Source organism: Ixodes scapularis, unplaced genomic scaffold (genome assembly GCF_016920785.2).
Source record: "Ixodes scapularis isolate PalLabHiFi unplaced genomic scaffold, ASM1692078v2 PGA_scaffold8__174_contigs__length_109621045, whole genome shotgun sequence".
Classification (NCBI taxonomy): domain Eukaryota; kingdom Metazoa; phylum Arthropoda; class Arachnida; order Ixodida; family Ixodidae; genus Ixodes; species Ixodes scapularis.
This window is the reverse complement of record NW_024609883.1, coordinates 108,245,153-108,271,141: the sequence shown is the minus strand read 5'-3', so window position 1 is coordinate 108,271,141 and position 25,989 is coordinate 108,245,153. Positions and strand designations below refer to the sequence as shown.

Genomic DNA, 25,989 nt, shown 5'->3' with positions numbered 1-25,989 from the left:
GCAACTACATTTAGGATCTAGGGAAAGCTAGGGAACGACTCTCCAGCAACAATAAAATTGCTGGGAAAGTTGCCCTGTCTGAATTGGTCCTAAGAAAAGAAATCTTTGCTCAGCAGATAAGCACCTCCAGGGTTTTTATTTAACCCGAAATAAAGTAATTTCCCTCTCTTGCGGCGTTATTTTGCCCCTTCCCCATACGTTATAACTGAAATAATCTCTGTGTTCAACAGGTTTAGCGACCCAAGTAAACATATCGACAACCAGTTCCTCATCTTGCTGGTGACCTTGTCGTCTTGTCTACGATTTACACAAGGACTATCGGGAGTCGGACTCGTGCAGAGATTATGTTCTAATCTGCTGACCCTTCTCATGACGAAAGGCTGCGCAGATTTAACTTCCTTTTCGGGGAAGCGATGCTCGCAGGGTGTCAGCATTCGCTAGCTCATTAGACAGGTCGTAAAGGTCGGGAATGGACGTGTGTGACGTTAGCTACATGTGAGGACATACTTTGTAAACACTTCCTGTACTATTTGAGTGAATAAAGAATCATGGGGTTTAGAGTGAGCGTTCATGAGACTGATGTAAACATATTGTGAAGTTGTGACCAGCTCGCCTTAACTGCTGACGTCTCTGTTGCCTGTACGGGATGCAGTCGTCACCCTGCCTCCGGAGCCTTGCGTGGCGTACGGACCCTGGGTCAGCACCACGGACCCTGGACTGGAGTCCGAAGGAGACGTCGAGGACATTAGGCGCATCATCGACGAGTCCGACATGTGCCGGGAGCCCATGGGAATTGAGTGCCGAGAGTACGCCACCGACGCCGACTACAGATCCACTGGCCAGAGGGTTACGTGCGATCTGGAGCACGGTCTCCGCTGCCTTAACCACGAGCAGGACTCCAGGCCCTGCCTCAACTACAAAGTACGAGTCAAGTGCTGGACATGCCGTGAGTGCAAATCCTTTTTGGTTGCCTTCTGAAATGCAATACTCTGGCACTAGTGTTTAATAAAAATTGTGACTGATTACAATAATGAATTACTGCATCACAAAATTAATTGAACATTTATCAGCAAGTAATTGATAACGTTTCACGTTACTTTTTTAACTGTTGCGAAACTAAAAATGCATATATATGTTCAGAGTGGTTTTGTTTTGTTGCAAATCGTAGGTAATCGTAGGTAAGAAAACTTTCCGTTTTTAGAGCGTTCTATACAAGCAAGCGCTGGTGAACTCTTTCGAGATGGAATGTGTGTGTGGGAAAGGAAAGGAGGGGGGGGGGGGGAGGTGTGTCTTTGTCGCGGCTAGATGAGGTCAGTGCAGAAGAGAGTCCCGCGGCAAATTCGGACCGTATCATCTGGTACACAGGAAACGAGGCACTCTGGACAGCTCGACCGTCAAAACGTCGATGAGCGCGTGGATATTCTAATAATTCTGCTATCTTGGTATGTTTTCGTAGTTGTTTAGGGGTAAAAAGAATGTCCAATGTTGGTGCAAATTAGACGAGTGAAGCACAGGCAGACAAGAATTTTTACGTAAAAAACTCAACTGAATCATTTTGGCCCTTTCGAAAACATATAAATAATTACAGAAAAATACTAATCGAATTACAGCGAACGCTACCGCAGAAAAAAGTTATTGAAGCGTTAAAAAAGTTACAATAAAATGTTAATTGATTACAAGCAACCCGTTACTTGAAACTCGTTATGTACAAGTCTGATTCGGACACAATTGGCGAAACAGTCGGCGAGGAATCAGGCGGCCTTGATTGGCAGGCGCCGAAATCAAGCCCGGCGCCGGCCAATCACGGACACTGGATTTCTGACCGACATTCTCGCCAAGTGCCCCCTTTCCGGCCGCCAAAAAAGTCAAATTTGGGGGTTTTACGTGCCAAACCTACGACGGGCATCTGGCACGCCCCAGCGGAGGACTGAGGATTAATTTCGACCGCCTGGGGATCTTTTGACGTGCAACCGAAAGCTCGGTTACACGGCGCCTTCTCCGCAATAAGCCTCCGTCAGATTGCGGGCACCTCGGTCGGGATTCGAACCCGCCACCTGGGGATCCGTAGGCCGGCGCTCTCGCCTCGGAGCCACCGAGGCGGCTTTTTTCCGGCAGCCGCCGTTGCAAAATGCCCACGTGGTCGGTTTGTGCGGACACGCTCCTCGCCTCCCCACCGCCGCCTCCCAGATTCCGGTCTCGAGGAACTCTCCGCGCGTGTACAGAACCGTTCGCGCACCTACTTTCGCTTTTTCCACCACACGCCCAATGACAGGCGCCGCCGTCCTAAAAAAAATGTTTCAGCAAAAAAAAAAAAGAAAAGGATTTCGGTGTTTTTTTTAGCAGATGCAACATCTCGCACAATCCTTCCGCCAAACAGAGTCTCCTGCATCAATTCCATTGAAACCCAAGAACCCATTGCAATCACTGAACAGCCCATTTGCAGCAGGCAAATATCCTTCAACCTGCCTTTCCACAACGCGGCAGCTAGCGCTGCCGATCTCTGCACGCTCTGTGTGGTCATTTGCCATTGTTTTTTTGTCTGATTGAATTTGTTTCGTTTTACGTGCAACACAAGTCACGGAGAAATGCCTAGGTTCTCGAAACGAAATGTTGTACAGCATACATATATCAATTTACTTTTTCTTTGTCGCGTGCTAACCTACGCATTTTTCTAGTATTATTCTAGTATTCTAGAATTCTATTATTTCTAGTATTTCTTGTCTAGTATTAAACAGACACTTGCCTTTCCTTGTTTGAAAGAGCTGGCAAACGTTTCTCAAACATAAAAAGCTATTCGCAAAAAAGAAAAAAAAAAAAGCGAGAGAGAAAAAAAACTCTCCACTATATATGTAAGAACGCTTTTCAGGTACCGCACACTCGGACCTTAATATATTTAATCTCTAATATTTCAAAATGCACGCTTGCCAGAATATAAACCTTCCATCTACACGTACTAAGTAAGAAAGAAAACTTTCGAGTCCTCTCGATGCTTTATCCACACAGAGTGGTGGTATTTCGTGAAACCCAATCTTTCAAGAAGCGCCAGGGAATTTCCGAACCAAATGATCTGGCGTAAGTTGGGATGCTCGTCCACGTACTTATCTATTAGCGAAACTACCACAGAAGGCAGTGAACTCGCCACGGCCTGTAGCAGTCTACGAAAGTTTGCTGATCCTCTTCGATCCACCGACTGTCTTTCCCATTGTTCTTGCCCGATGCCGGTGCACTCGGTTCAAACAATACGGCCGCGTCGACTCCGCCGGGAACTGTACCGTCAGAATCTCCGAGACGTGCCAGCTTTGCTTCTCTAGTTTCGGGTCATCGTCTCTTTGAGGGCGCTTCCAGTCTCGTGGGGCTGTTGTGTACGCCCGCAGAGGGCACAGACGCTCTTGAACTCGGGAGCGTTCAAGAGGGAGCCGATGAGTTCCGATGGAACTCGAATTTTGTGAGCCTCGGGTTTTGTCTGGAGGCCTGTAGTCTGGCACGAACTTGTGGATTAGTCGCGAAAAGCTGTTAGTTGACGGCTTCTCTGAACTAATCTAGTTTGAGGAAGTAAATATGAATAAACAACGAGACTATATGGCCCCATAATAAACCCACAATGTACAACAGAACATAAACTCAAAATATATATATTTTTCTTTTTAACGTATAAAAGAAAAACTTTTGGTTCATAAAAATATTACAGAAAATAAAACGGTAAAAGACACTCCGGCTTCGTTCTTCTTCAAAGCTAATCAGTGCGAAAAGTCCACTATGTATGAAAGAGCTGCATTATTGTATTGAAAAAAATAAAAACGAGCTAAGTATTATAAAAAAAAAAAGGCCTTAAAGGTATAAATCCCAAGACACATTCAACTCGACCATTACGGTCTTTGAATTAGAAGACCGGAGAAATATATTTATATTTTATATTTTTATGAATAAGTAGTCAATACAGAACACAAACATTTATGCACAATCATCATTTCCGCAGACTTTACCTAGACGTAGTGCAAAAGTAAAAACACACACAAAAAACAATAAATTGTCACGAATAAAACGAGAAGATAAACTTAGAGCTTAAAATAATATTTAACGAGGCGCACTTGATCCCACAAGCTTAAAGAGTGAGCTAGTTCGCCATTGCAAGCTCCGCCAATGACGCTGCAATATCTGTCTTATCTGGCGCTTTAAAAAAAACGCTCATTGTGTCTGCAAACCGTACCTACCCAATAAGATTCACAAGAGTTAATAAATGAATATTCAAGTTTAAAACGAGAGCCCCTTCTTACCCGTCCAGAAAAAGACGCGACTCTCTACTTTGGTTTCAGGGGCCCTGGAGGAGTCGACGCCCACGCCCGAGTTGACCGCCGTCCACTGCCCCGAAGTGTCCGGCGAGAACGCGACTTCCTGCGGCCAAGGCTGTCCCGTGGGCTTTGCCTGCGACGGGCTCCGTTGCGTCCACGAGGCAGACTGCCCCTGCGTCAGAGACGGGAAGCACTTCCCGGTACGGCTTGGCAACTTTCCCTACGCTAAATGCAAAACAAAAAGCTCGATAACTTTCCCCTAGTGTCTTTTGGTTGAAAGCTGCCTTTAGTCAGGACACCCAGAAAACAAGGCCTGAGCATGACGTCATCGTTAGTGGGGTCCCCGAGCCGCTCCAAGCGGCAAGCGACGAAAGTCGCCGCGTCCGTCTTGTGGTGCGTTTACACTTGCGGATTCGCGGGCCAAATAGACTCGTCGCTGGTGGAAACTCTGGATATGGGTCTCGGACCGATCCATATTTTTTTTGCCAGCGACGAGTTGATTTCGCCAGCCGGCTCGAACATCCACTCACCGCCGGCTGGGATTTGGCCGCGAATTCGCCAGTGTAAACGCATTATTGGGAGGTGCAGGTCTTGTCTTCGGGGTGGTATTGCTTTAGTTCGCCATTCCTCATACACTCGGTCAAGTTTATATTGTTTTACGAGTAACTTTTCAAGTAAACTGAAAAGCGTATATACTTCTTACATTTTTTTTTTTGTCCCAATGTTGCAGGTTCGCTGGTTCTAAAAGTACTAGCGAAAAGCGAGGAGTAGGAACAATAAGCTAAAATTAGTAGCTAGGTTTTAAACTATAAGTGCAGACCTTAAATTTAAAAAAAGACCGCGGTACAAAAAAAAAAAAAAAAAAGAAGAAGTTAATGCGCGAGTTTAATTACGCAATTTTGCCGAGTCTTCTCGGGAACTGGTGGAGAGCCCTCTGCCTTGTTGCTTCGTGGAAAACGGGAGGGCTGTATTTTAGAAGTGCAGAAGTTTAGCTTACAAGTTTGAATGGATATTGCCCTCGCTTGCACGACCACGCAAACGAACGATATAGTGTGATGTTCACCATACGTTTTGTGCCCAACTCAGTGCCTCTCCGCCATAGTGGCATAACCACACGACTGGAAATGTTCTGTTTCTTTTTGCGAGGTTAAAGAACCACTGACCGAATAATGGCGAGTCTGAAGATTATGCGCGAAAAAAGCTAGCGTTGTTTTCTTTTTGTTTTGTTTTTAATGAACGCTTATATTTACTCCCGGTACAAGTGCAGTTTGACCAGTACAGTGCGACTGCTATACCTGGGTTAGTGAAACAACACCACGCAGTGATAACTGCGCAAACGAGCGGTTGCGGAACGCCTGCCAATTAATGCATCAATGAGCTGACGTTGTCGTGACCTTTGAAGCTGGAGCTACGCGGGGTACTTTTCTGCTCACTGCCGAGATACTTTCGTTGTCAACCCACAGGTAAGCGATTAATGCCCGAGTGCGTTGACGCACCGCAACTAGGAGCACGTCGAACGAAAGCTGGCGCTGCACAACCCCGGGCATCCTGGACTCAATCATAGCCTCCTCTATACTCACAAAGCCTGGAAGTTCGACGATGGAGCCATAGAGTGCACAGTCGCTGACTTGGAGTGCGAGGATCTGGTAGCACAGAGCATCAAAGAGCCATTTCCCGGGGAACCTGGACGTCAGCGCACAACTTTTGCAGCGGCGAGGACCCGAAACCCACTTGTCCGCTCGGGAGAAGTGTGTTTCGGCGTCTCGACGCAGCGGGGCGCCAGTCACGTGGCTGTCCTCTCATCCGTTGTCCGCAGCTCCGTCCTTTCCATTTTGGCGGCCGCTTCTCGTGGCGGTCTGCTAGGCTTTGTCAGTATATAGAAGGCTATGGTTAAATTCCAACCGCTATCCGCTTTGATCTGGAAGAGCTTCGTACCGGCGTGCGGTCCTGTATCACTATCGCTTGGTGCAGGTTAAAGACTCCAGTTTAGCGGTTTGTACTTCACCGGCTTAATTTCTCATCTACAGCCGAAAGACACCAGACAGCCAGTGGGGCGGACTAAATTCCCGCCGCGTAAACATACACCCAACCCGAGTACACGTGCGCGCGACCGTCAGAACCCCGTAATCGTATACTCGGCTAACCGTGCATTCCCGTAGAATCAAGTTTTGGATCGATCCCGTCAGAGCATGAAGGAGGGAATGTAAACACGTTTCTGCAGGGATAATCGGTAGGCCGCACGCCACGCGGCTCGTGTGATTCTTTGGGTTTGAGAACGCGGGCGACCCCGTCACGAGTTTTGTGGTAATTGCCCTCGGTTCTCCGGGGAGGAGCGCGACGAGCGAAGAGATTATCAATAACCTCGGCGCTTCTTTCCTAATGTGCCGATCGATGGCGGAGATCGATAAGCCGAGACCTCAAAGCGCTGAGCGCACTACTCGTTGGAAGTGTGGATCGGCGGCTGATGGGAGCAGTGGGCAGCGTTTTTGAAAATAACTCGGTATTTAAATTTTTGTAAATTATGGCCGTTGGGAATGCATTCAATCAATATATTATTTTATTTAAGACCTTGAAGCCAGCAGAGCACCTGAAAAAAACTCTGCCAGAAGCAACTTGACTCGCTCTGGGGCAGTGGCGGAGCCAGGAATCTTTCTTTTTTTTTTTGGGGGGGGGGGGGGGGGGGCGAGGGGGAGGGGAGAAGGAAGGGGGAGGGGGTGGGAGGTGGCTAGGATGTCCACAATTTGGGGTGCGGAGAGGGGGAAGCGGAGGTGGAAATGCATATGTATATTAAAAGGTCGGCTGGATTTCGTTCGGAACGGAAAAAGGGGGGAGGGGGGGGGGGGTCTGAAGTTCATAAGCTTATGCAAGTAGGAAGCTTCTGGATGTGACATGATGCCACCAGAGATTAAGCCAAAAGTTTAAAGGGATGCGTCCCCAATGATGACCGAAACCACAGCAGTTGTTTTGGTTTTGGCCCGAGGGTGCCGAAAACAGCTGTGGTTTTATTCATCGTTGGGGTCGTGTGCCTCCACACTTCTGGTTTCACCTCTTGCGGTGTCATGCCGCCTCCAGAAGCTCCCTACCTCCATGCAGAAGTCCCTTCCCGGGTTACGACCCTGGTCTGGGGCCCTTCTCAAATTTGTAAGCAGGATATTCATTGTAGGACACAAAAGCAACCTACATAAAGAAGGAAAGATACGCTTAATAATCGAGTAATGTTCAAATAAAAAGTTGGATACGTTCCAGTTCTTATATCATTATACAAACCAAAACAAGAAAAAAATCTCATGCACACAACTTCGACAAAAAATTCAACTATATACGCATAAAAGCTGACGCGAAACACAAACCGTGTTCACATATTTTCTAACATCAGTATATGAAAGTGAAAGTAAGAAAAAATCAAAGTACATACGAAATTAAAGTTACGCGCAACGAACGGTAAATACCAACTTCTAACTTTATTAAATCATTATACGAAACGCAAATATATCTAAAAGTAAGAGAATGCAAATATGTATTACCTTTTTCCTATTTATTTGATCCTCTTGGATCTTTTCATGGGCATACTTGGTGGTGGCCTTGTTCTGCTCATAACACGCAGATTGCGTACGCTGGCGAGAAGTCACTACTTGGTTGAGACTAGAGTTCCTGGGGGCAATGTTGCACGTTTTGGACTCCCAGGAGACTATGGAGAAGGAAGTGACGTCAACAACGCTCTTTGGATGCTGATTGGTGGAGTCGCTGATGGCGGTATCTGCGGAGGTTGCTAAAACACGTTCATTCACACCTACGTCACTTCCTTCTCCCTAGTCTCCTGGGAGCCCAAAACGTGCAACATAGCCCCCCTGTATAGTCTCTCTACGGGAGCCAGAGTTGCGCGTTTGATTCCACGTGCCGCGTGCCGCCCTCGCCACTATTCGCTGAGATCCGATCACGTGAGGAGCCGTATCAAGTGTCGTGCAGCACAGTAGACGTTGCACGCGCCCTGGGGTACGTTCCTCGGCTTTTGAGCGCGCCGCGCGCATCGAACGCGCGGCGCTGCTATTCGCCGAATTCAGTCAAGTGAGGAGCTGTATCCACATAACCATGCATGAACGCGCAACTCTGACTCCCGTAGGGAGCCTATACAGGAACTCTAGTTGAGGCATGACACATAACAAAGGCGAGAATAAAGTGAGCTATTTTGAAATAGACTTCCCATATATTTTACTCATACGACTTTAGACGCATATGTCCTTATTATAAATGATGTTAGTGATGTCGTATTAAACGAAAGACAAGATACGTTTCTCCGTGTAGAAGAAACATATGACGTGATAGAATTCCACAAAAGGTCACTGTCAAATAGTTTCCGATCTATTTTCGCCATATGAAAATTTAATATGATTATATCTCCAAAGTAATGAATATAAACTGTGTTAAATGGCATTGACAAAAAGAGGATTAAAAAGATTAGGAAACAAATTTTCTTTTTCTTTACTTTCATACAGTTTCTACCAAACCATTCAACTAACCGAGAACTTCCATCTTTAACAACTGAAACACCCTTTTTGTATTCAATCGATATAATATTATTGTATCATTGCCTTATTTCTAAAGGCTTCAACTTTTTTTTAAATTAACTGGTTTATTATGATGTTGAGAACCACTGGAGCTACGTGCATTTGAACAATGGCTGAGCGTCTGGCGATGCAAAGTTTATTTTCGCGATTATGGAAACACTGGAAACACCCGTTATTTTAAGCCGGCTTCGGGACAATTAAGTGACTCAGACAACTTTCGATGAACGTCCACTTCGACGTCCTGTCACTATTGGGCTTGTAATTGTTAGCAGGTAGTAATCTACATTAAAATAAACCAACGAAATCATGCATAGAAAAACGCTAACAACTATACAAGCACTGCTTCGCTTCCACAGCGCCTACAGCAATACTTGCATTTTTCGCTCTGGGTACATAACGTGTGACTAATCTTAATCAAACTAAGCTTTGCGAAAAATTGTGATTCATTTAATAATTACACACGTTCGATCATGCTGAAAAAGTCCTGTGAACACAAAATCTGTCCTGATCAAACCATATACCCTTATATTAAAATATTTGTTTTGCCTCGAATATTTTTGTAATACGCCACGTGACATTAAATCATGTAACATATTACCCAAGTTAGTAACTTTATCCAGATAAATTCAATGGGTAAACTATACTGGCATTCATGTCACGCGTCGTCGTCACGACGTTAATTACCCGCTAAATCTTACGAATAAATCGAACTGTGAAACGCTCCCAACGTGTCACTTGTTCATGACCCTAGTTTAAGACGCTCGTTCATGCCAAAGAAAACGACACATTAAATATATTCTTCGTAAACAATCATGCATCATTTCATCTCACTTATTCAATGACTGAAGGTATCAATGTATGCAAAGACAACGACGGCGCAATCAACTTTATGTGTTCGTGAGCGCGTGCGCTCCTTCGCAGTGACCGTGGTTGAGGTGATCTAAGAGACAGATCAACCCTGTCGACATCGTTATGCATACAACGACCCCTTTTCACGCAGGTGGGAGGAATCCTGGAGACGAGGACGTGCCAAGAGTGCCAGTGTCAACTTGGAGGGCGTTCCAACTGTCTGCCAATAGCCTGCCCAGCGTGCCCTGAGGTGAGCGGAACCGGATACCATTGCACGTGAACGCTACAAACCAGCATGACGCCGGGAACTCCTGAGGTGTAAAGCACCTCGAGGACGCTGCAGTTTTTGTCAAGCTGCATGAACATCATAATCAAAACCCTGAGACACAGATCAATAAAATAACCGACAAGACGACAAGGTTTAGATAAGATGTTTTCGAACCAGCTCGCCTGCATGCTTTCGCTTATTGCGTGAACATGTTTTTTTTTCTTTTCCACAGTTAGTTACTGACTAGCGTCCGCACCGAAAGTGAACGCCTGAAACTATAAACTAGTGGGTTTCTGGGCTAGTTGGTAGATGGACATAACGAAAAATGCGCAAAAACGACGGGTACACACACACATGTACGCGCACGCACGCACGCACATGCATACACACACATACACAGACGCGCACATGCACACGCACGCACATCCTAACACACACAGAGGACAGACACTAACTGACAACTGATGTATGATTGCCAATAAGTTGTTGTAAATGCCTGGGACAAATTAAATTGAAAAGACCAGCATAGTACGAACTCTTAGCTCTGCAACATGTATGAAAAATTAAGGCTCTTGAACTCATTCGCAAACATTAAGATTATGCTAAAATGCAACAGAGTTCAGCCTACTAACACAAGGCGCATGAGAGAGTCTTTAGATTAGTTCTGACGCTTCGGGATTTGCAGGAATTTCACGGAAATGAACGTCGGGTGCATCGAGTACACATCGTGCGTCACACAGAGCGCAGTGTTCCAATGACAGTGTTAGTTTCTTTTTTTTTTTTTTGTTTTCAGGCAAGCTCTTGCTGCGGTACAAAAAATAAATCGTTAGGCTTATCAGTGAGAGTTCCCTAGGCCATTCGATCCAGTCCACCAAATGGCTTCAATACCAACTCGCCATATGCTACTCTTTGCTCCCAAAAATAATCACGAAACGGGAATTTTTTGTTAACGTGCTTTGCCTAGACTTTTTTGTTTTTGTTTTATCACGACCGTCAGGTATTTTCTAGTCTCTCTACAGGCACAGAGGTCTAGAGCGTAATCCAGACACATGAATGGCCAAAAGAACCCGCTGAGGTTTCGTCATTCGAAACAGTTTGGTGATTTTGACCCTGCCGGAACCAGTAGTAACTTTGCAGCGATCCTTATGACAATATTAGAAAGTGTTAGAATGATATGGTTAAATGACTAACAGGAATGATACCTTCTGTGTGCGTTCCAGGGCAGAGCCAAGATCTTGAATCCGGACTGCTCGTGTGACTGCGGTGGCTGCCCGGAAGGTCAGCGCCTTTGTCCCACGTCTGGCGAATGCGTCAACGAGGATCTGTGGTGCGACGGCGTTGTCAACTGCCCCGATGACGAAGCACAATGCGAGGGTATGCCATAGAAGTGTTTGCTGCTGCGCTCTAGATTACGTGATAGTGCGTTTTGTCTGGATCTCCAATTTCCTTAGCCAAGGGTGTAGTCTCTAACATCAAATAGCGCGGAATTGAGGTTTTCACTGGGAAGTGAAGTCAATATAGCGTTATGTTGCTTCAAACAATTTGAGCAATGTTAAGCTAACAAATAAAAACCTATTTCGCTTAGTGACTTTTACTAACATATGGCTGCCTAAACAGCGCCACAGGAAGAATTTACTTAAACGAAGGCGATAGGTTTGAAAAAACAAATGACGCCCACTTTTTAAGTTCCTATAGAATTGAGTGTGGAAAGTCCCCAAGTTAGTTATGTGTGATTCTGACCATACCTACGTGGATTCATCGGAAGATTTGTTTTTTATTAAGGAAGCAGCGGAGGAAACAGAAAGCCCCCATAGATTTGACAATGACGTAAAAGAGCGGGACGTTTCGGCATATTCTTCGTGTAATCCCACCCTTCGACTCTCCTTATAGTGTAACGTCTAAGGACGACACTGAAAAGCTCCAAAAACAAGAAGACAGAAAAGGGACAACCGTAAAATTCTCTCAAATACAGCTTCAAACTTTACTGGACACAGGGTGGCCAGCCGAACGCTCACGCAGCTCTCACATCCAATCTGTGTCTGCCTTCGATCTCCCCGTGATGACATCCAAATGCCTGTACACGGGTTTTGATTATTAGAGTTGGTCTCGGGAATGCTCGAAGAAAAATCGAGTCACAAGAGGGTCACACTATCTTGTACTGGGGTGCAGGTATCTTGGCCGGTTTTCTTTCCGAGATTTTATTTCGCCTGCCACAAAGGGATATATATGTCACAATAAGTAACAGTGATAAACGTTTTATTTATAAACGAAGGTCAACAAGGAAGTAAAACTTCAATGGTGTCTCGTGACAACAGGCAATACTTTGCAAAGACGAATCACTTTCCATTCCTATTTTGATGTCGGCCGCGGGAAACAACACCCCGTCGTTGGTAACCTTTCTCATTATCTCAAGTGTGATTCGTTCCGCATATATCAAATTCTGCACTCCCTCCCTCCCCCCTTTACCCACTTCCCGCATCTATGCAGATCGGAAGTTTTTCTGCTTCTGGCAGAGGGGTTTCGATAACGTCAGAACGCCGAGCTCTTATTGGCTGATTGAAACAAATAGTGGGTAGACCTCAAGGCATCTAGCATTGAGCTCTACCCACTATCCTTCCAATCAAAGCCAATCAGACCTCCGCGTCGTTTTGACGTCACAGCAACCCTTGCGCAAGGAGCAGACGACTTGCTCTTCGCATTACGACGAGAGCGCCCAGCATTCACGCTTGCCACCATCATTATTATTTATGCTACCTAATAGACGACTCTCCTCTTCATTACCTGACTCGCTAAACCTGAGGTTTTTCTTCCATTAACAGCTTGAGAAACGGAAAGGGGCCCAAGTCCCGATTGTCTTATGATTGTCCAGCAGCCAATAAGATTGAAACATCAGCCGTTAAGAGTGCCAAAGAACCATTCACAAAGCAAGAGGCGTGAACATGCTGTCAGAGAGACTAGAATACTTTTGCGAAAGTGGTCAGTCATTAAAATTTGCGGAGTTCCGAGCGTTGGAATAACAATACGCACTCTCTCGTTTCCGAAAGCAAAAACCCCCGCTCCGTGCCCACCTGTTGCGAAAGTCTTCTGCGGCAAGGGCCAGACGATGACTCTCCAGACGGACGACCAGGGCTGCGAGCATTTCTCCTGCGGTAAGACATACCTGCCACGCTTTGTTCGGAAAACGTTGCGCAACATATACATTTCATGCAGCTTTTCGCTCTCATCCGTCGGCGAAACGAGCTGTTCATGCAGCAGTCACACTTTTTCGGCGCGACACGTTGGTTCGTGCCCAATTGCCTCTTGACCAGTCATCCTGTCCCCGAGCATAGCTGAGTTGCAAAGCCATAGAAATCGCGGTATTCTAGGCTTTCTACATTCCTTTTGCCGACACTGGAGGAATCGCGTGGTGAGAACAGCTAGAGTATGCCATACGGAAACAAAAGACGCGCACAAAAAGAAGAAAAAAAGGCGCGCATTTAAGGTATTGATAATTCGCACCTATTGCCACCCGTATTTTCCAGTAGGGCGAACAACTTTCCCGGCCTACAGCGAGTACAGTGCCTGAGTATTTTGTAAATTATAGGCATATCATGCAGTTCAGGTGTTCTCTCTGAGGAAATGTAAATTGTTCTTAAACAGAGTTGCGTCTCAGTCGTGTAGCAACGAAGAGATTTTTAGATGTTACATTAAGAGTTTTATACTTCCAGTGTTTCTTCTCAAAACCTAGCCCATCATGCAAAAACTTGTTCGCGAATTGCCTCTTCAAGATGATTACAGAAAATAACTGGGAAGTACGGTTCTTTCTAGCACTTATAAATGTGGGTTGGAATGTATCTCTGCAATGATACATCAAATTGAACATATAGTTATACAGAGTCGCGTTTTTGTGAACGTTCTTGCCCTTCGCGATCAACCGCACGAAGTACTTTTGCTTGCTGTTGCAGAGAGCGGGGAGCGTCCCATTATCGTGCCACCACCACCGAGTAAGTACGCCATTTTGTGTTTCGCCAATCCAAAGTCCAATTTTATGCACCTCCACTGCTAAAGGCCACATTTTCCTTCCGTTTTATCCCAGCTCCGTTGACGTAACCGGTCTCCCACAGTTATCACATTGAGGCAAGACTCTGTATATCTTAATATGAAACAGATATTCCTAAGAAATAAATGAAATCGCCAATTCATTAGTAAGTTCATGAAAATACATATATAGATTCTTGAGAAAGCAGGCGAACCCACAAAAGGCTGGCTAGTTTAGGTTCATTAAAAGTCATCTGAAGTGCAGAGTGAGCTATGTTGGTTATTAAAGAACAAAATAAAATACAACTTTGCCCACATGTACAGAGAATTTGGTAGATTTTTCAAGTTAAATTAATTTACTAAACTAAAAGTGCGATGGTCACAAATGTGAATTACGAAGAGACGAGTGAGTGCTTTGTTAACGTTAAGCAAATTTTTAAAATCACTTGAAAAAGCAGGATTTTGCTCCACAGAATTTAATCCATTTTCCCGGTAGATGTTGCGACACTGAAGAAGTTTAAAATGGCGAATTTACATTCGTCGGACGGGAACCCTTTAAAGATACTGCTATTGAAATGAAGTTGTTTGTAGTTGTAGTTATTCCGCAAAACAAGAATTTTGTGTTTCATAGTGTGTGTGAGAATGCACATTTTATCATATAAGATATACTATTCTTTTATGTAGTTCGAGTGAGTTGCATTTTAAATTGTTAATTTTTGCCAACGAGTGATGAGGGTTAGAGGTATCGTAGGTCGCACCACGAGTACTAATACACTATGTTAGAGGACTGTAAGATATGAAGAAAAGTATTTGTTTGAGCGTGAGGTGAGAACACTGCCGAGCCGTTAGTAAAATGTAACAGCGAATCTTGTGGGAGGTGAGAAGTTACGTAATCAAATTGGAATCTTTGTAAACATTTTTTTGTTAGTCTGCCAAAACCTCCTTTAGCTGTATGTAGTTTGCGCGTAGTGTGGGCCAAGACATGATTTGTTTCATCCATAATGCAAGACGGCCAGAATACCAGGTGTTCGTGAGAGTAGAAAACTGTGTCTTTCGGCCCCAGTAAATAAACTATGCATAGCAGATACCTTAACGTCTGTGAAAATGGGATGCTAGTGGTTGGGATATAATAAGAAAGATTGAGATCATATTGCTACTTCCATATAAGCTGATTGAGAAAGACGAAATTTGTTTCAGGCAGATGTAAACATATGACTAATGTCGTCGAAACAAGAGTTAACATTGAGGACGTATGTGCCATTTATATAAGTGAAAAATACTTGTACTTGAATAAATGCTACAGGAGCTCTCCTTGTCATTTCTTATTTTGACATTATTAGGTTTGAATGGATTCATGGATAAAGTTTGCCTTTCTTTTTTGTCTTTTGATTCAAGTAGCGTCATGTTCTAATACTTTCGCGTTCTATCACAACCACAAGCCTACATTCTGAGTTTCAACTTTATGCGACGCGAGGTTTATTTGAACGGCCGAAAAAAAAAAGAAAAATGTAAATAATATTAAAGGCATCCCCAATTGAAGGAAACTAGAATATCGCAACATGGAAGCGGCGATACTATACACTTCAAACTTTCTATTCCCCGAATTCTACAATACCAATATGGCAGGATTGTGGATTCAATCGTTCCATATTGTGAGATCATCGCACTGCCAGATGAGGCCTCGTGAATTTAGAAGAAAAGTATGTGCGGAGATCCCTTTTGAGTCACGCTTGTGCGCCGGAGTATTATGATGCAAGCAGTAAGAGATTGATAGTTAGGTGGATAAAAGTAGTACCAGAAAAAGCCCCAATGGACTACATCGAATAAAACGACGAAGCAAGAAAATATCTGAAACAAGAAAATGAGGGAAGAGCATGAAAAGACGCCTAGAAACTCTGGGGTTTGTTACAGGAGTGTGGGCCGTATTTTGCTTCTCAGGACTGACAGTCTTTCGGGCTGTGGAGGCTTAAATAGCTGTTCATGTGTAGTCAAATGTTAATGGCGGTTCAATAATATCGTCATACCATTATAATTCAAAGCTTAAAAATGGTTAACTAAAATGTATTCTTAAAAGGTATTTCTTGAATATTATGTCAACCCCAAGTGATGTTTTTGGCTTACAGAAATATAGTACAATTGTTGCATTCCTTGATGTTTCTTGCGATTTCTGAGTCCGATGCATTTGACTTATTATGTACACCTCAGGTTAAGAGATGTCGGTCCAAAAACATTGAGTGTAATACCAAAAGTGCCGCTACTAACTGGTTTGCAACTCACGGCGATTACGGATACATGCTCGGGAGGACGTTGTTCTAAGCGCCCGTCAAACGCTGGGGATTGTGTGGCGCAGCCAAGGCTTCCTGCGAGCTGGTCGGCCACCACTTCTCGACCTTCGACGGCCGGGAATTCGACTACAGCTACTGTCACCACATCCTGCTACAAGACGTTGTGGGGGGAAACCTCACCATTTCAGGTAGGGTCTGATTTTCCTCGTCTTTTAAATATGTAAAATTTCATCATCTTGCTTTGTCAGAAGCCGCCTCGATGGCCCCGTGACAGAGCGCCGGACTACAGATCCTTAGGGAGGCGAGTTCGAATCCCGGTCGAGGTGTCCGCAATATGACGGAGGATTAGTGCGGAAAAGGCGCCGTGTAATCCAGCTTTATTCGGTTGCACGTGAAAAGATCCCCAGATGGTAGAAATTAATCCTCAGTCCTCTGCTGGGGCAAGCCAGATGCCCGTTCTTGATTTGGCACTTAGAAAACGCAAATGTAACTTGTGACTTTGACTGTCTTTGTCACGGAATCTTTTCGTTTCAAATAAAACAAAATTTATGTTAGAAGTATGCAATCATAATGTGACGTGATATCTCGTTTATGCTGAACTACTTCACCAATGTCTTATTACGGTTTCATCGATAAGTCTATTTTAAAATATGAAAAACAAAATGCCCGGATGATATGTCTTAAGTAGACTTCGGAAAGTCAAGCAACCATAATGGGCACCATATAATCTCCTCACATAGACGAACGCATCTTAGAAGCTGTTAACTATGAAAATATTATTTATTACTACCGTGGCGATTATCCACGCTGCGGGCTTAAGCTGAGAAAGTTGATTCATTACTTGCGAAAGTTGCCAGCTAAACAGTACTGAACACACAAAATTATGCATTCGCACGGCTGGTGAATGTGTGTGTATTTTGTGCGATTCAGTTCATATGGCCACTTCCAGGACGAAAAACGGGCGGCACCTAGCCTAGCTACCACGTTCTTTTTATCTCGTTTACCGTGCTTAGGGTGGAACCAACTGCTGACATCAGCACGCAAAAGTACAGACATGTAAATAAACGGTGCTCGTAACGTTATTGCGAAGAACTAATAAACACGACACGGTCGCGTCGAAAGGGGGCAGAAGAAATTCTCTTCGCGAACAGAAAACCAGGTTGAAAGTGAAAAGGATCGTCACATCACCATTCCGCAAAACCCATGTCAGAATTAAGTTACGCGGATTTAACTTTTTCAGTGCAAGTTAATCAAGAGGAGGTCGGCTCAGATCTCTGCGTTCGTGTTTACATTTAAATTGATCCCCATAATACAGTCTTTGGAGGAAGAGAATATCCACTCGCGCATTTTACGAAGTCGTGATAAGTCGGTCTTCCATCTTGTTCGGAACTCTAGATGTGTTCATATTCCAATATTTCAAAGATGAGAAAAGGGCAACTGTAGGAAGATGGGTCTCTGACTAAGCATGTTGATTCTATTTTCTTCGAACCGCAATTTTTCAAGCTGTATTGTCTAGAACAGTTTCATTTATTATATAAGGGTCTCACAAACTGCCCAAATACATAATTGTTTGTGTTTTCAAAGGCACTCGAAATTGGATTTACGATGAGGTATATCTCAGGTACCGTCCGTTTACTGTGCCACGTGTTTACCTTGATGCGAATCGCAATTTTGCGCCCATTTCTCGAATTGTTTTTCTTGTTTGTTTAAGCCTCCGCAGCAAAGCAAATACTTTTTTAACTAAATGCAGGCCGGGGCAATATTCACCCGAGCTGTTTGTTCAAAGAACACACAACAAAAAGAGAGATGAAAGGCGTTAAAAGAAACCGTCATGTAACCTATTTTAATCCAAACAACTGGGTTCAAATCACTTGGAGGTGATGGGAATACTAAAATCAGTTGCCGGCACCCGATAGATACTTTAGAGCGACCTTGATATTTTAGAAGTTTAGAGTTACACAAAAAATCAACACTTTTTTAGTATAATGACTTGAGTTCGCATTAAAAAAAAACAAAAAAAAAACAGACAGGTAGGCTGACACCATCCGGTTCATGTGTTATGGGCTACATGACGTGACCCTTAACACATGACCCATGTGGTGTCAGCTTCACTTTTCTTCTAATTAATGGAAACTCTAGTCATATTTGTATACAATGGTTATTTTCTTACCTTCATCTGGTTCTTAAAATCTGAGTACTACCTGAAAAAAAAAAAAACAACAAAAAAAAAAAAAACATAAATATGTTTTGGTTCATTTTTTATTAGCGACACGAAATGTGCTCAGCTCTGTCTGCAACGCTACACTCACGAGCCATTTTGAGCACATTCGCAGCTATAGCCTGCAGTATAAGGAAAGCAGGGCGTTTTTTTTTTTAATATATCTATTAACTCTTGTCTCGTGATTGGATTTTTAGCATTCTTATCGGTTAACGCCGCAATCTCATTGGTTGCGCTCGTTGAGGAAATGGCGTAATAACACTGGAAATAAACAGACACTGCGCGACGCCGCCGTACTCGGGTACAGCCATCTGCAGCTAAAGGTTCAGAAATGCCGGCAGTCTTCGAGTTCTCCTCTCCTCAGAAATTGCAGAAAAAGTTGTCCCTAGTGCTCCAGTGAGAAGGGAAGTGCTCCAAATTACCACTTTTGACCACGCATGAAGTTAATATAAAAACCTTTTAATGCTAAAAACAATTAGCGATCTTACGTTTGCGCTATCAGTGTCGCGCTGTGTACAATGAGCGGAAAATTGAGCCGGAACGACCAAGGGTCCGACATAGCCGGGGGTAAAACAGGCTTCCAGAATGGACTCTTTTGCAGTGAGCCCCTTGCTGATGCGTTCCCCCTTTTCCCTCACCCTCGCTTCCCGCAGTCGCCATTTTTGAAGGGCAACTCCCACGCACGACCAACATTGTCAGCACGTTTCTCTGCGCGTATTTTGTCTATTTTCACAGCTCTCTTTTGAGCATCGGTAGTATGCTGCATAAAAAGCAATGGAAACCAATAGAACGGCACGATGCCAATGTGTTCTGACGGGTGGAGGCATGTTAGGCGGCCCTTCATTCGTAGCTCGCAGACAACTCCCTAGACGGTGCTCGTTACTTGAACGAGGTATATTTGAAAACAAAGAATATTGAAAGTGTATTTGAACATCTTTCCAAACAGTTTAGTTCACCGGAGCTCCAGAAATGCCGTTTCTACTAAAGTATGCAGGGAAAAGGCGATCTTCGTACTCCTAATAAGCGACGACATTCTTTGAAGAGCCGAAAGGGACACGCTGTGGCTTTTAGGAGGAAAATGGTGGCGGCCAGGAGCCTGGATAAACTGAGAAGCCAGTTTGTTCGTACAAAGTAAGCTAGGTCTTTCGCGTTCGTAGTTGTTACCTGTAAAATGTACGAAGTTACTTTACTTTCACCGCCCTAGTCTGTACTCCGTTGTGACAACTCCATTGAGCGCATCTTTACTGAACATAAACAAAATACCCACAAATGCCCTTTCATCTATTTTACAAAGACTTATCAGTAAAACAATCACCAAACTATATGGACGTCAGAACGCAGATTTAGTGCAACCTCTACGTCACCATTGGCTGTATGTTGTATAGTTAATGCACTTGGAAAATAGATTAGTGGGTAAAGCGCGCTGACATTTTATATTGGGTAGAGGCATCGAATTATCTATGATATTTTATATTTTCACCAAAAAATGAAACAAATATCATGACAGCATACAGCGGAATGATGAGGCTTCGAATTAATTCGTCTGACGTAGCCCACCCCGTTTTTATCGTGACATCTTCTATTCATCATCTGAGTTTAGAAAACTGCGCCCCGAAGACTCATTCTGCATTTGCAAGCGCCTCGATCGTCCCCTCCAAGTTCAGCCTCCGCTCTCCAGAAAAAAAAAAAAAAAAAAATTCAAAACTCTTCGCGTTCCCTCGTCATTACCGACTGGAATTCATTGCCCAGGAACCTTGTCCGTGAAAATACTAAAAACTAATTTCGTGGCACTCGTAAAACATATTTGTGAAGCGTGTTCAGCGTCGTTATTTTTAATCTTTTTTGTTTTCTTTTTTAACGTTCTACACTTTATGCTGTAGTTACTTTCCCCCTCGTGTAAAGCTTTCTTTTTAAGCTGCAGTCACCCCGCATCATACAAAAGACAGCCTGCATTCACTGTCTGAGACTTTCTTGCACGATGGACCTGTCAGTTCGGTCATACAACAACCGTCTGAAGGATGTTCGAAGCATACAGATGTTTAATACAAACACGCTGTGACCATTCCTGAAGCTTGTCTGTCGCAGACAATTATGTCATTGTGTCTGCCGCGAACATGGCGTCTTTTGCATGATATATGGGCTGTATGGTTGCGGCCTTGAGTACCTTTGAGAGACTAATACAGAACCGAAGTAAACTGAAAACAGCACACGCTCTGTTCCTATACCCTTCGCAGTGGACCGACACTGCAGCCTGGAGAACCAGGAGAGCTGTCCCAAGCGCGTGATCGTGGAACACGGCCACCATCGCATCGTGCTGGACGCCGACCTGTCGGCAACCGTAGACGGGGACGAATACAGCGCCCATCAACTCCAGCTGCTGACCAAGCGGCTGCCGGACTTCGAGTTGGAGCGCGTCGGAGAGAGGATCCACTTCCGTTCGCGCGTCCACAACCTCGTTCTCAAGCTAGACGTTCGTGGACGTGTGGAGATCGAGGTGAGATCCCCCGAGGAAAATAAGGGATTGCTCGGCTGTGGTCACTAGCGGGTTTGAGAACGGCAGGGGTGAGTCTCAGCCGTCCCTCCTTCAGCGCCAGCTTCCTACCTTGGATTACACTTTGGCGTCCCTTCAGCCTCGAGCGTGCAGGCGCTACCGAAGCACGGTGGAAGGCTGCCAGTGCATGCTGGAGGCCGGGTGTCCGCACTCTGCCCTTCTTACCCTGTCAGTGACTATACTTGGTGATTGTGATAGACGCATTGAAAGGAGCGCAAACAGACGGGATGAAATCAGAGAGAACCATACAGAACAGGTGCTATCTTGTGTTCGACTTGGTACAGTGTTTACTCGCTAATAGACTCACGGCTTCTGAACAAGGCCCTTGTGTCTACTTTTTTCCAGGACAAACATACCGCGAGATTCTGTGTTCTGTACAAAAAGAAATAGTAAACAACAAAGTTGAAAACACGATTTTTTTTTTTAAAAATGGGATCTACACATATGGCATTTTCGCGTCAAGACCTTGTCTCTGTCCCGTAAATCGCTGGCATCGTTCTGTCAATTGCGGTGATTAGTTGTTTGCGTGCTTATTGAAAAAGCGGACCCACATGACTTTGTTCATTAACAGTGCGTCTATTACTCGAGTAAATACGGTACTGCCTATTTGCGCAGTTTTTATCATGCTTTCGGGTCTTCCAGTGGCAGTAGTCTTAAGACAAAAGGTTCTCATGGCACTGCTTGGTGTCTGTTTTGGGTAGAGGGAATCTGGAAAGTATATTTGTGTAAAAAAAAAATAGGACGATGTCAATCTGCGTTGAAGTACCAGCCACTAATATCACCTAAATGAGAGAGCCTGTAGACGGCTGCAAAAGTAGGGAAGCCGCCATACAAGTTGAGGGCACAGGAGAAACAGGGATGTCTATACTAAGAGGTTCCGGCTGGTATTAAAATGTGACTTCATTCATGCTATTTGTTGTACCGAGGGTTCTAAAAAGGGAGATAAGTGTCCCTTAGTGTGACAAATGCTGCCTTAGCTACTGATTAAAAATTTTACAACTAATGTAGAACGGGGAAGGGGGTGGAGAAGCGGGGGGGGGGGGGGGGTGGTAATATACAAAGTCTCTGGTTTCTGGAGTGCAAGCTTACGCTTCCTCTGTTTCCGAACTGCGCTGAGCTGACGCACACAACTATTGCTCCCCCTGATGCCTTCAGATCAGAAACCATGGTTGCAGAGTTCGTCAACCAGAAAAGCAGGCTGCATTTTTGCCAGATTCGGTATTGATACACAAGAAAATGGTATCTTAATATGAGTAGAGATAATTTTGTTTTATCGCGAAGGCGACTCAATCTTACGGACTAAATTAACCAAACCTTGTTCGCATAAATGACTTACTTGACTTCTGACGCACCCTCATCACGTGTTTAGTGCTCGCCTGGACCCAAATCACGGTTGAAATGGGTGTGACTACTCAAGAGGTCTCACGCGCACTATAAGGTTGTAACGTCTGCATTCCATTCATGTTTTATGAGTATCACAAATTCTGAACTTGTTGATGTGGTTGTTAAAGCCGTATTAATGCGAAGTCATATTTTGGTCGTCGTTGACAGGGTGTGCTCAACACTTGCTCTTATTCATCGTCTGCTAAGAACAACGATCATAATTAGGTGAAATGCACGTTGAAAGTACATAACCGTGGATTCCGCCCAATCAAGATATTTGTTATCGGAAGAAGAGGAGCTAATTCTGAACATGCCTTGGGAACAGCGACCAACGATATGGCGTCCCGTCCCGTCCCGAAAGCGGAAAAAGAAAGGTCTGGGTTCGGTTATAATAACCATATCCTATGACTTGGCAGGTCGATTCGAGCCTCAAGGGAGTTCTCGGCGGTCTCTGCGGCTTCTACAACGAGTTGGTGTCGGACGACCTGACCACACCGGCGGGTCATCAGGTGGCCACCAGCGACGAGTTCGGGGACAGTTGGGCAACTCCGGGGACCGCTCAAGACTGCCTGCCCTTGGCCTGTCCCAAGGACACGCTGCTTCAGGCAGCGAAGATCTGCAACCGGCTCAAGTACGGGCTTTGTCAAGACTCGCTTGTCAGTCACAGACTGCTTAAGACACGCGGGGCGTGCTGCATCCGGGGAATCTCATTGCCGCCCCTCAGTAAATCAGATTTCGCCATTGGTCGATAAGGACACCACGTGGCAAGAAGCGTAAACATAACAGGCCACACCCTGCGTTTCTTCACTTGTTACCGACTGGAGTGTACGCATATTAGCGGCTTGAATGCTTTTTGGAGCAGTGCACACGCGGGTACTTTGAAATAAATGCAAGTAGATTTTGTTCCGAAAAAAACAAAACTATATATACTGCTATTCATTCCGCGTCCAACACACTAAAGCCGGAGTCACACTGCTCATACGTCAGAGAGAAGAAACTCTGCATAGAGATTCGAACGCGAGTAACCACGAGATCCATGCTTCGAATGCCGCATGGCAAAGAGTTCAAGGAAAAAGACTTGGGCACGCGGCATTCGAACCTCAGTTAATGCGGTGACCCGTGTTTGCGTACTGTCTTTTGTATGATGTACGAGCAGTTCGACCCCGGCTTAAAGGTACAGACTTTGAAACCTTTCCGACTGAATTATGCGCCACATTGCAGCCAAAACTGCACACATTTCTTTTATGAGCTTTGAAATCTAGAAGGACGTTCGACACCATGGTTTAGTGACAGTGCAGGTTCAGTGCAAATAAGGATGGTGCCTCTCTGTGACTTCTCATGGCGCAACGCGAGAGAGTATTGACCAATACGCTTTTCTTACAAATAAGTCAGCGTACTTGCCAAAACCTGCGCATGCGCCTTGACGACAGCTGCGCCAGCGCAGGGGCTTGACGTCTGGGCCGTGTGTTGGTGTATATACATGCATTAACTTTGGAAATTGCGCGTTAAACGTTTGCCAACACGAGACAAAAAAAAAGTCATTTTTTGTTTTTATTTTACCGGAACAATTAACGCGCCGTGAACTTGTCTGCCCCTCCATCTCTTGACCGTCTCAATCCACACCGTAGGGAGGAGCCTCTGAGTCAGTGCCAAGGCATCGAAGATCAGCTGGAGAACTGCCTGAGCGCCAGCTGCGAGTGCCTGCAGAGAGGCAACACCACCGCGGAGTCGTGCGCCTGCGACGCTTACCTGGACGCGGTGACTCAGTGCGAGAAGGACGGGGGCGAAAAAGCGGTCGAGAGTCTGCGAGGCTGGAGGCTGGAGTACGGCTGCGGTGAGCTTCTCTTTTATCTTCATTCAACGTTTCTCGATGGAATACACCTTTATGATGGGTCACTATGGACTGAAACTTCGACGCTGCACAAAAGATATCGGCTCGGGAAGGTCGCCTGATGTTGCTGAGACTTTGTAAGCATAAAAGCGCGAGAAACCAACGCGACGTGTGTACACACTGCAGTGAGAAGTGGCGTTATTGTACTTAAGAACTTCAGGATAAGAAGTGCAGATAATAAATGGCTCTTATGATATTGAATATCTTCGTAGGATGAGCTGGTGTAATCTATTCGATTGTATTTTGGCAGGCGCAACCGTGATACTTGTTTGTAGGGCGTCTTGTCTAAAAAGTAAGCATTTAAGCAGCACAGAAGTGAACATCACCTTTCGGTTACGAGTCTTACATGCCTGTGTTTGATTTGCCTTTGTTAAGAACCAATATTTTCGGGGTCTTAACGTATTTTACCGAGTAGCCGTTTCAGGTGACGTTATAGAGGTGTAGTTTTGGTTGAAGCTTAACAGTTTCACCCATACACAGCGAGTTTAAAGGGTGGTCCTCTTGACGCGCAGTGCCGGATTGTCCACCCGAGATGGAGTGGCTAGACTGCGGCCCGGACTGCCAGATCACGTGCGAGAACTTCCTCGCGGGGGACCTGGGTTGCGCTACCAAGAAATCGTGCAACCCCGGATGCTTCTGCCCACCGGGCACTGTCCTGGACCGAGACCATTGCAAGAAGGCTGACGAGTGTGCCGACAGTGAGTCAAATGCTGCCGTGTAGAGAAATTCGTTTAGCTGCTATCGAAACATTTTTATTATGCTGTAAAATGCCTACATACTTCCCGGTAGTAGTCGCAATTTGGTTTAAGTAACATTTGACTTGGATTGCCAATTCTTTTTTACACGTTTTGTAAAACAACTCGCACTATATTTTTATACCCCATTCATGAACCTGACACCGGTATCTGGCCATCCTGCTGCCAATGCACCAATGCGCTACACCTAAACTCTCGGTATCTTGAGCATATATAAAATTAACAGAGGCCAATATAATTTGTTTCAGTGGAAACTGCAAATACTGTAAAACCCTTTATTTTCGCGGCCTCTGTATTTCGCCAATCAGTCACACATGACATATTCCCGGCCATTAGAGTTCGTCAATTTCAGACGCCTGAATTGAAACCCTTCAGGACCGAAAGTTTCGCGTGCCCTTCATTTTCGCGAATTTGTCAATTCGCGAAGTTTGTGAAGATTAAGCGCTTGCGAACATTAAGGATTTTAGCAGTATTAGAATTGCATATCAAGAGTAATTATTTCTGCCTGATAAATATTTTTAAACATAGTGCTTTATTTGATTGTGGCCCTCATTATATGAATCAGGGCCGCAATCAAAGAGCGCACAACTGGGTTATTCACCTCGATACACACACAATACGAAGATACGGTGAACGCATTTCCGAAATATGTAATGTTCCGGATTTGCGCTTTTGTAATGTATATGCTACATATAACGTTATGTTCTAAAGCTACCTTCTAAAGAAATGTTCCATGTCAATGCGAATGCTTGAATATATCAACAGCTAAAACGTAGAGATAACTTCTTTTTTGACGCTGGGCTTATTTTTTTTAACAAATAAAAATGACTGCTCTTGAAAACGTAGATGTGTTTATTTGAGGAAATCGCCAAGGTAGTGCTTCATAATCAATGTTTCCTCCAACTAAGCGACACATTT

At 44.7% G+C, this 25,989-nt stretch overlaps 1 protein-coding gene across 1 annotated transcript in view; it reads left to right on the top strand.

Moving 5' to 3' along the window:
* LOC8025528 (hemocytin) overlaps nucleotides 1–25,989 on the top strand; it is a 100,192-nt gene that overhangs the window by 44,189 nt on the left and 30,014 nt on the right. The window contains exons 17-27 of the mRNA XM_042287086.1: nucleotides 653–946; nucleotides 4,314–4,489; nucleotides 9,855–9,953; nucleotides 11,192–11,345; nucleotides 13,016–13,120; nucleotides 13,916–13,954; nucleotides 16,339–16,461; nucleotides 20,726–20,985; nucleotides 22,842–23,056; nucleotides 24,054–24,259; nucleotides 24,829–25,014. Coding sequence (XP_042143020.1) covers nucleotides 653–946; nucleotides 4,314–4,489; nucleotides 9,855–9,953; nucleotides 11,192–11,345; nucleotides 13,016–13,120; nucleotides 13,916–13,954; nucleotides 16,339–16,461; nucleotides 20,726–20,985; nucleotides 22,842–23,056; nucleotides 24,054–24,259; nucleotides 24,829–25,014 — 1,857 coding nt within the window. The remainder of the gene's footprint in view (nucleotides 1–652; nucleotides 947–4,313; nucleotides 4,490–9,854; nucleotides 9,954–11,191; nucleotides 11,346–13,015; nucleotides 13,121–13,915; nucleotides 13,955–16,338; nucleotides 16,462–20,725; nucleotides 20,986–22,841; nucleotides 23,057–24,053; nucleotides 24,260–24,828; nucleotides 25,015–25,989) is intronic.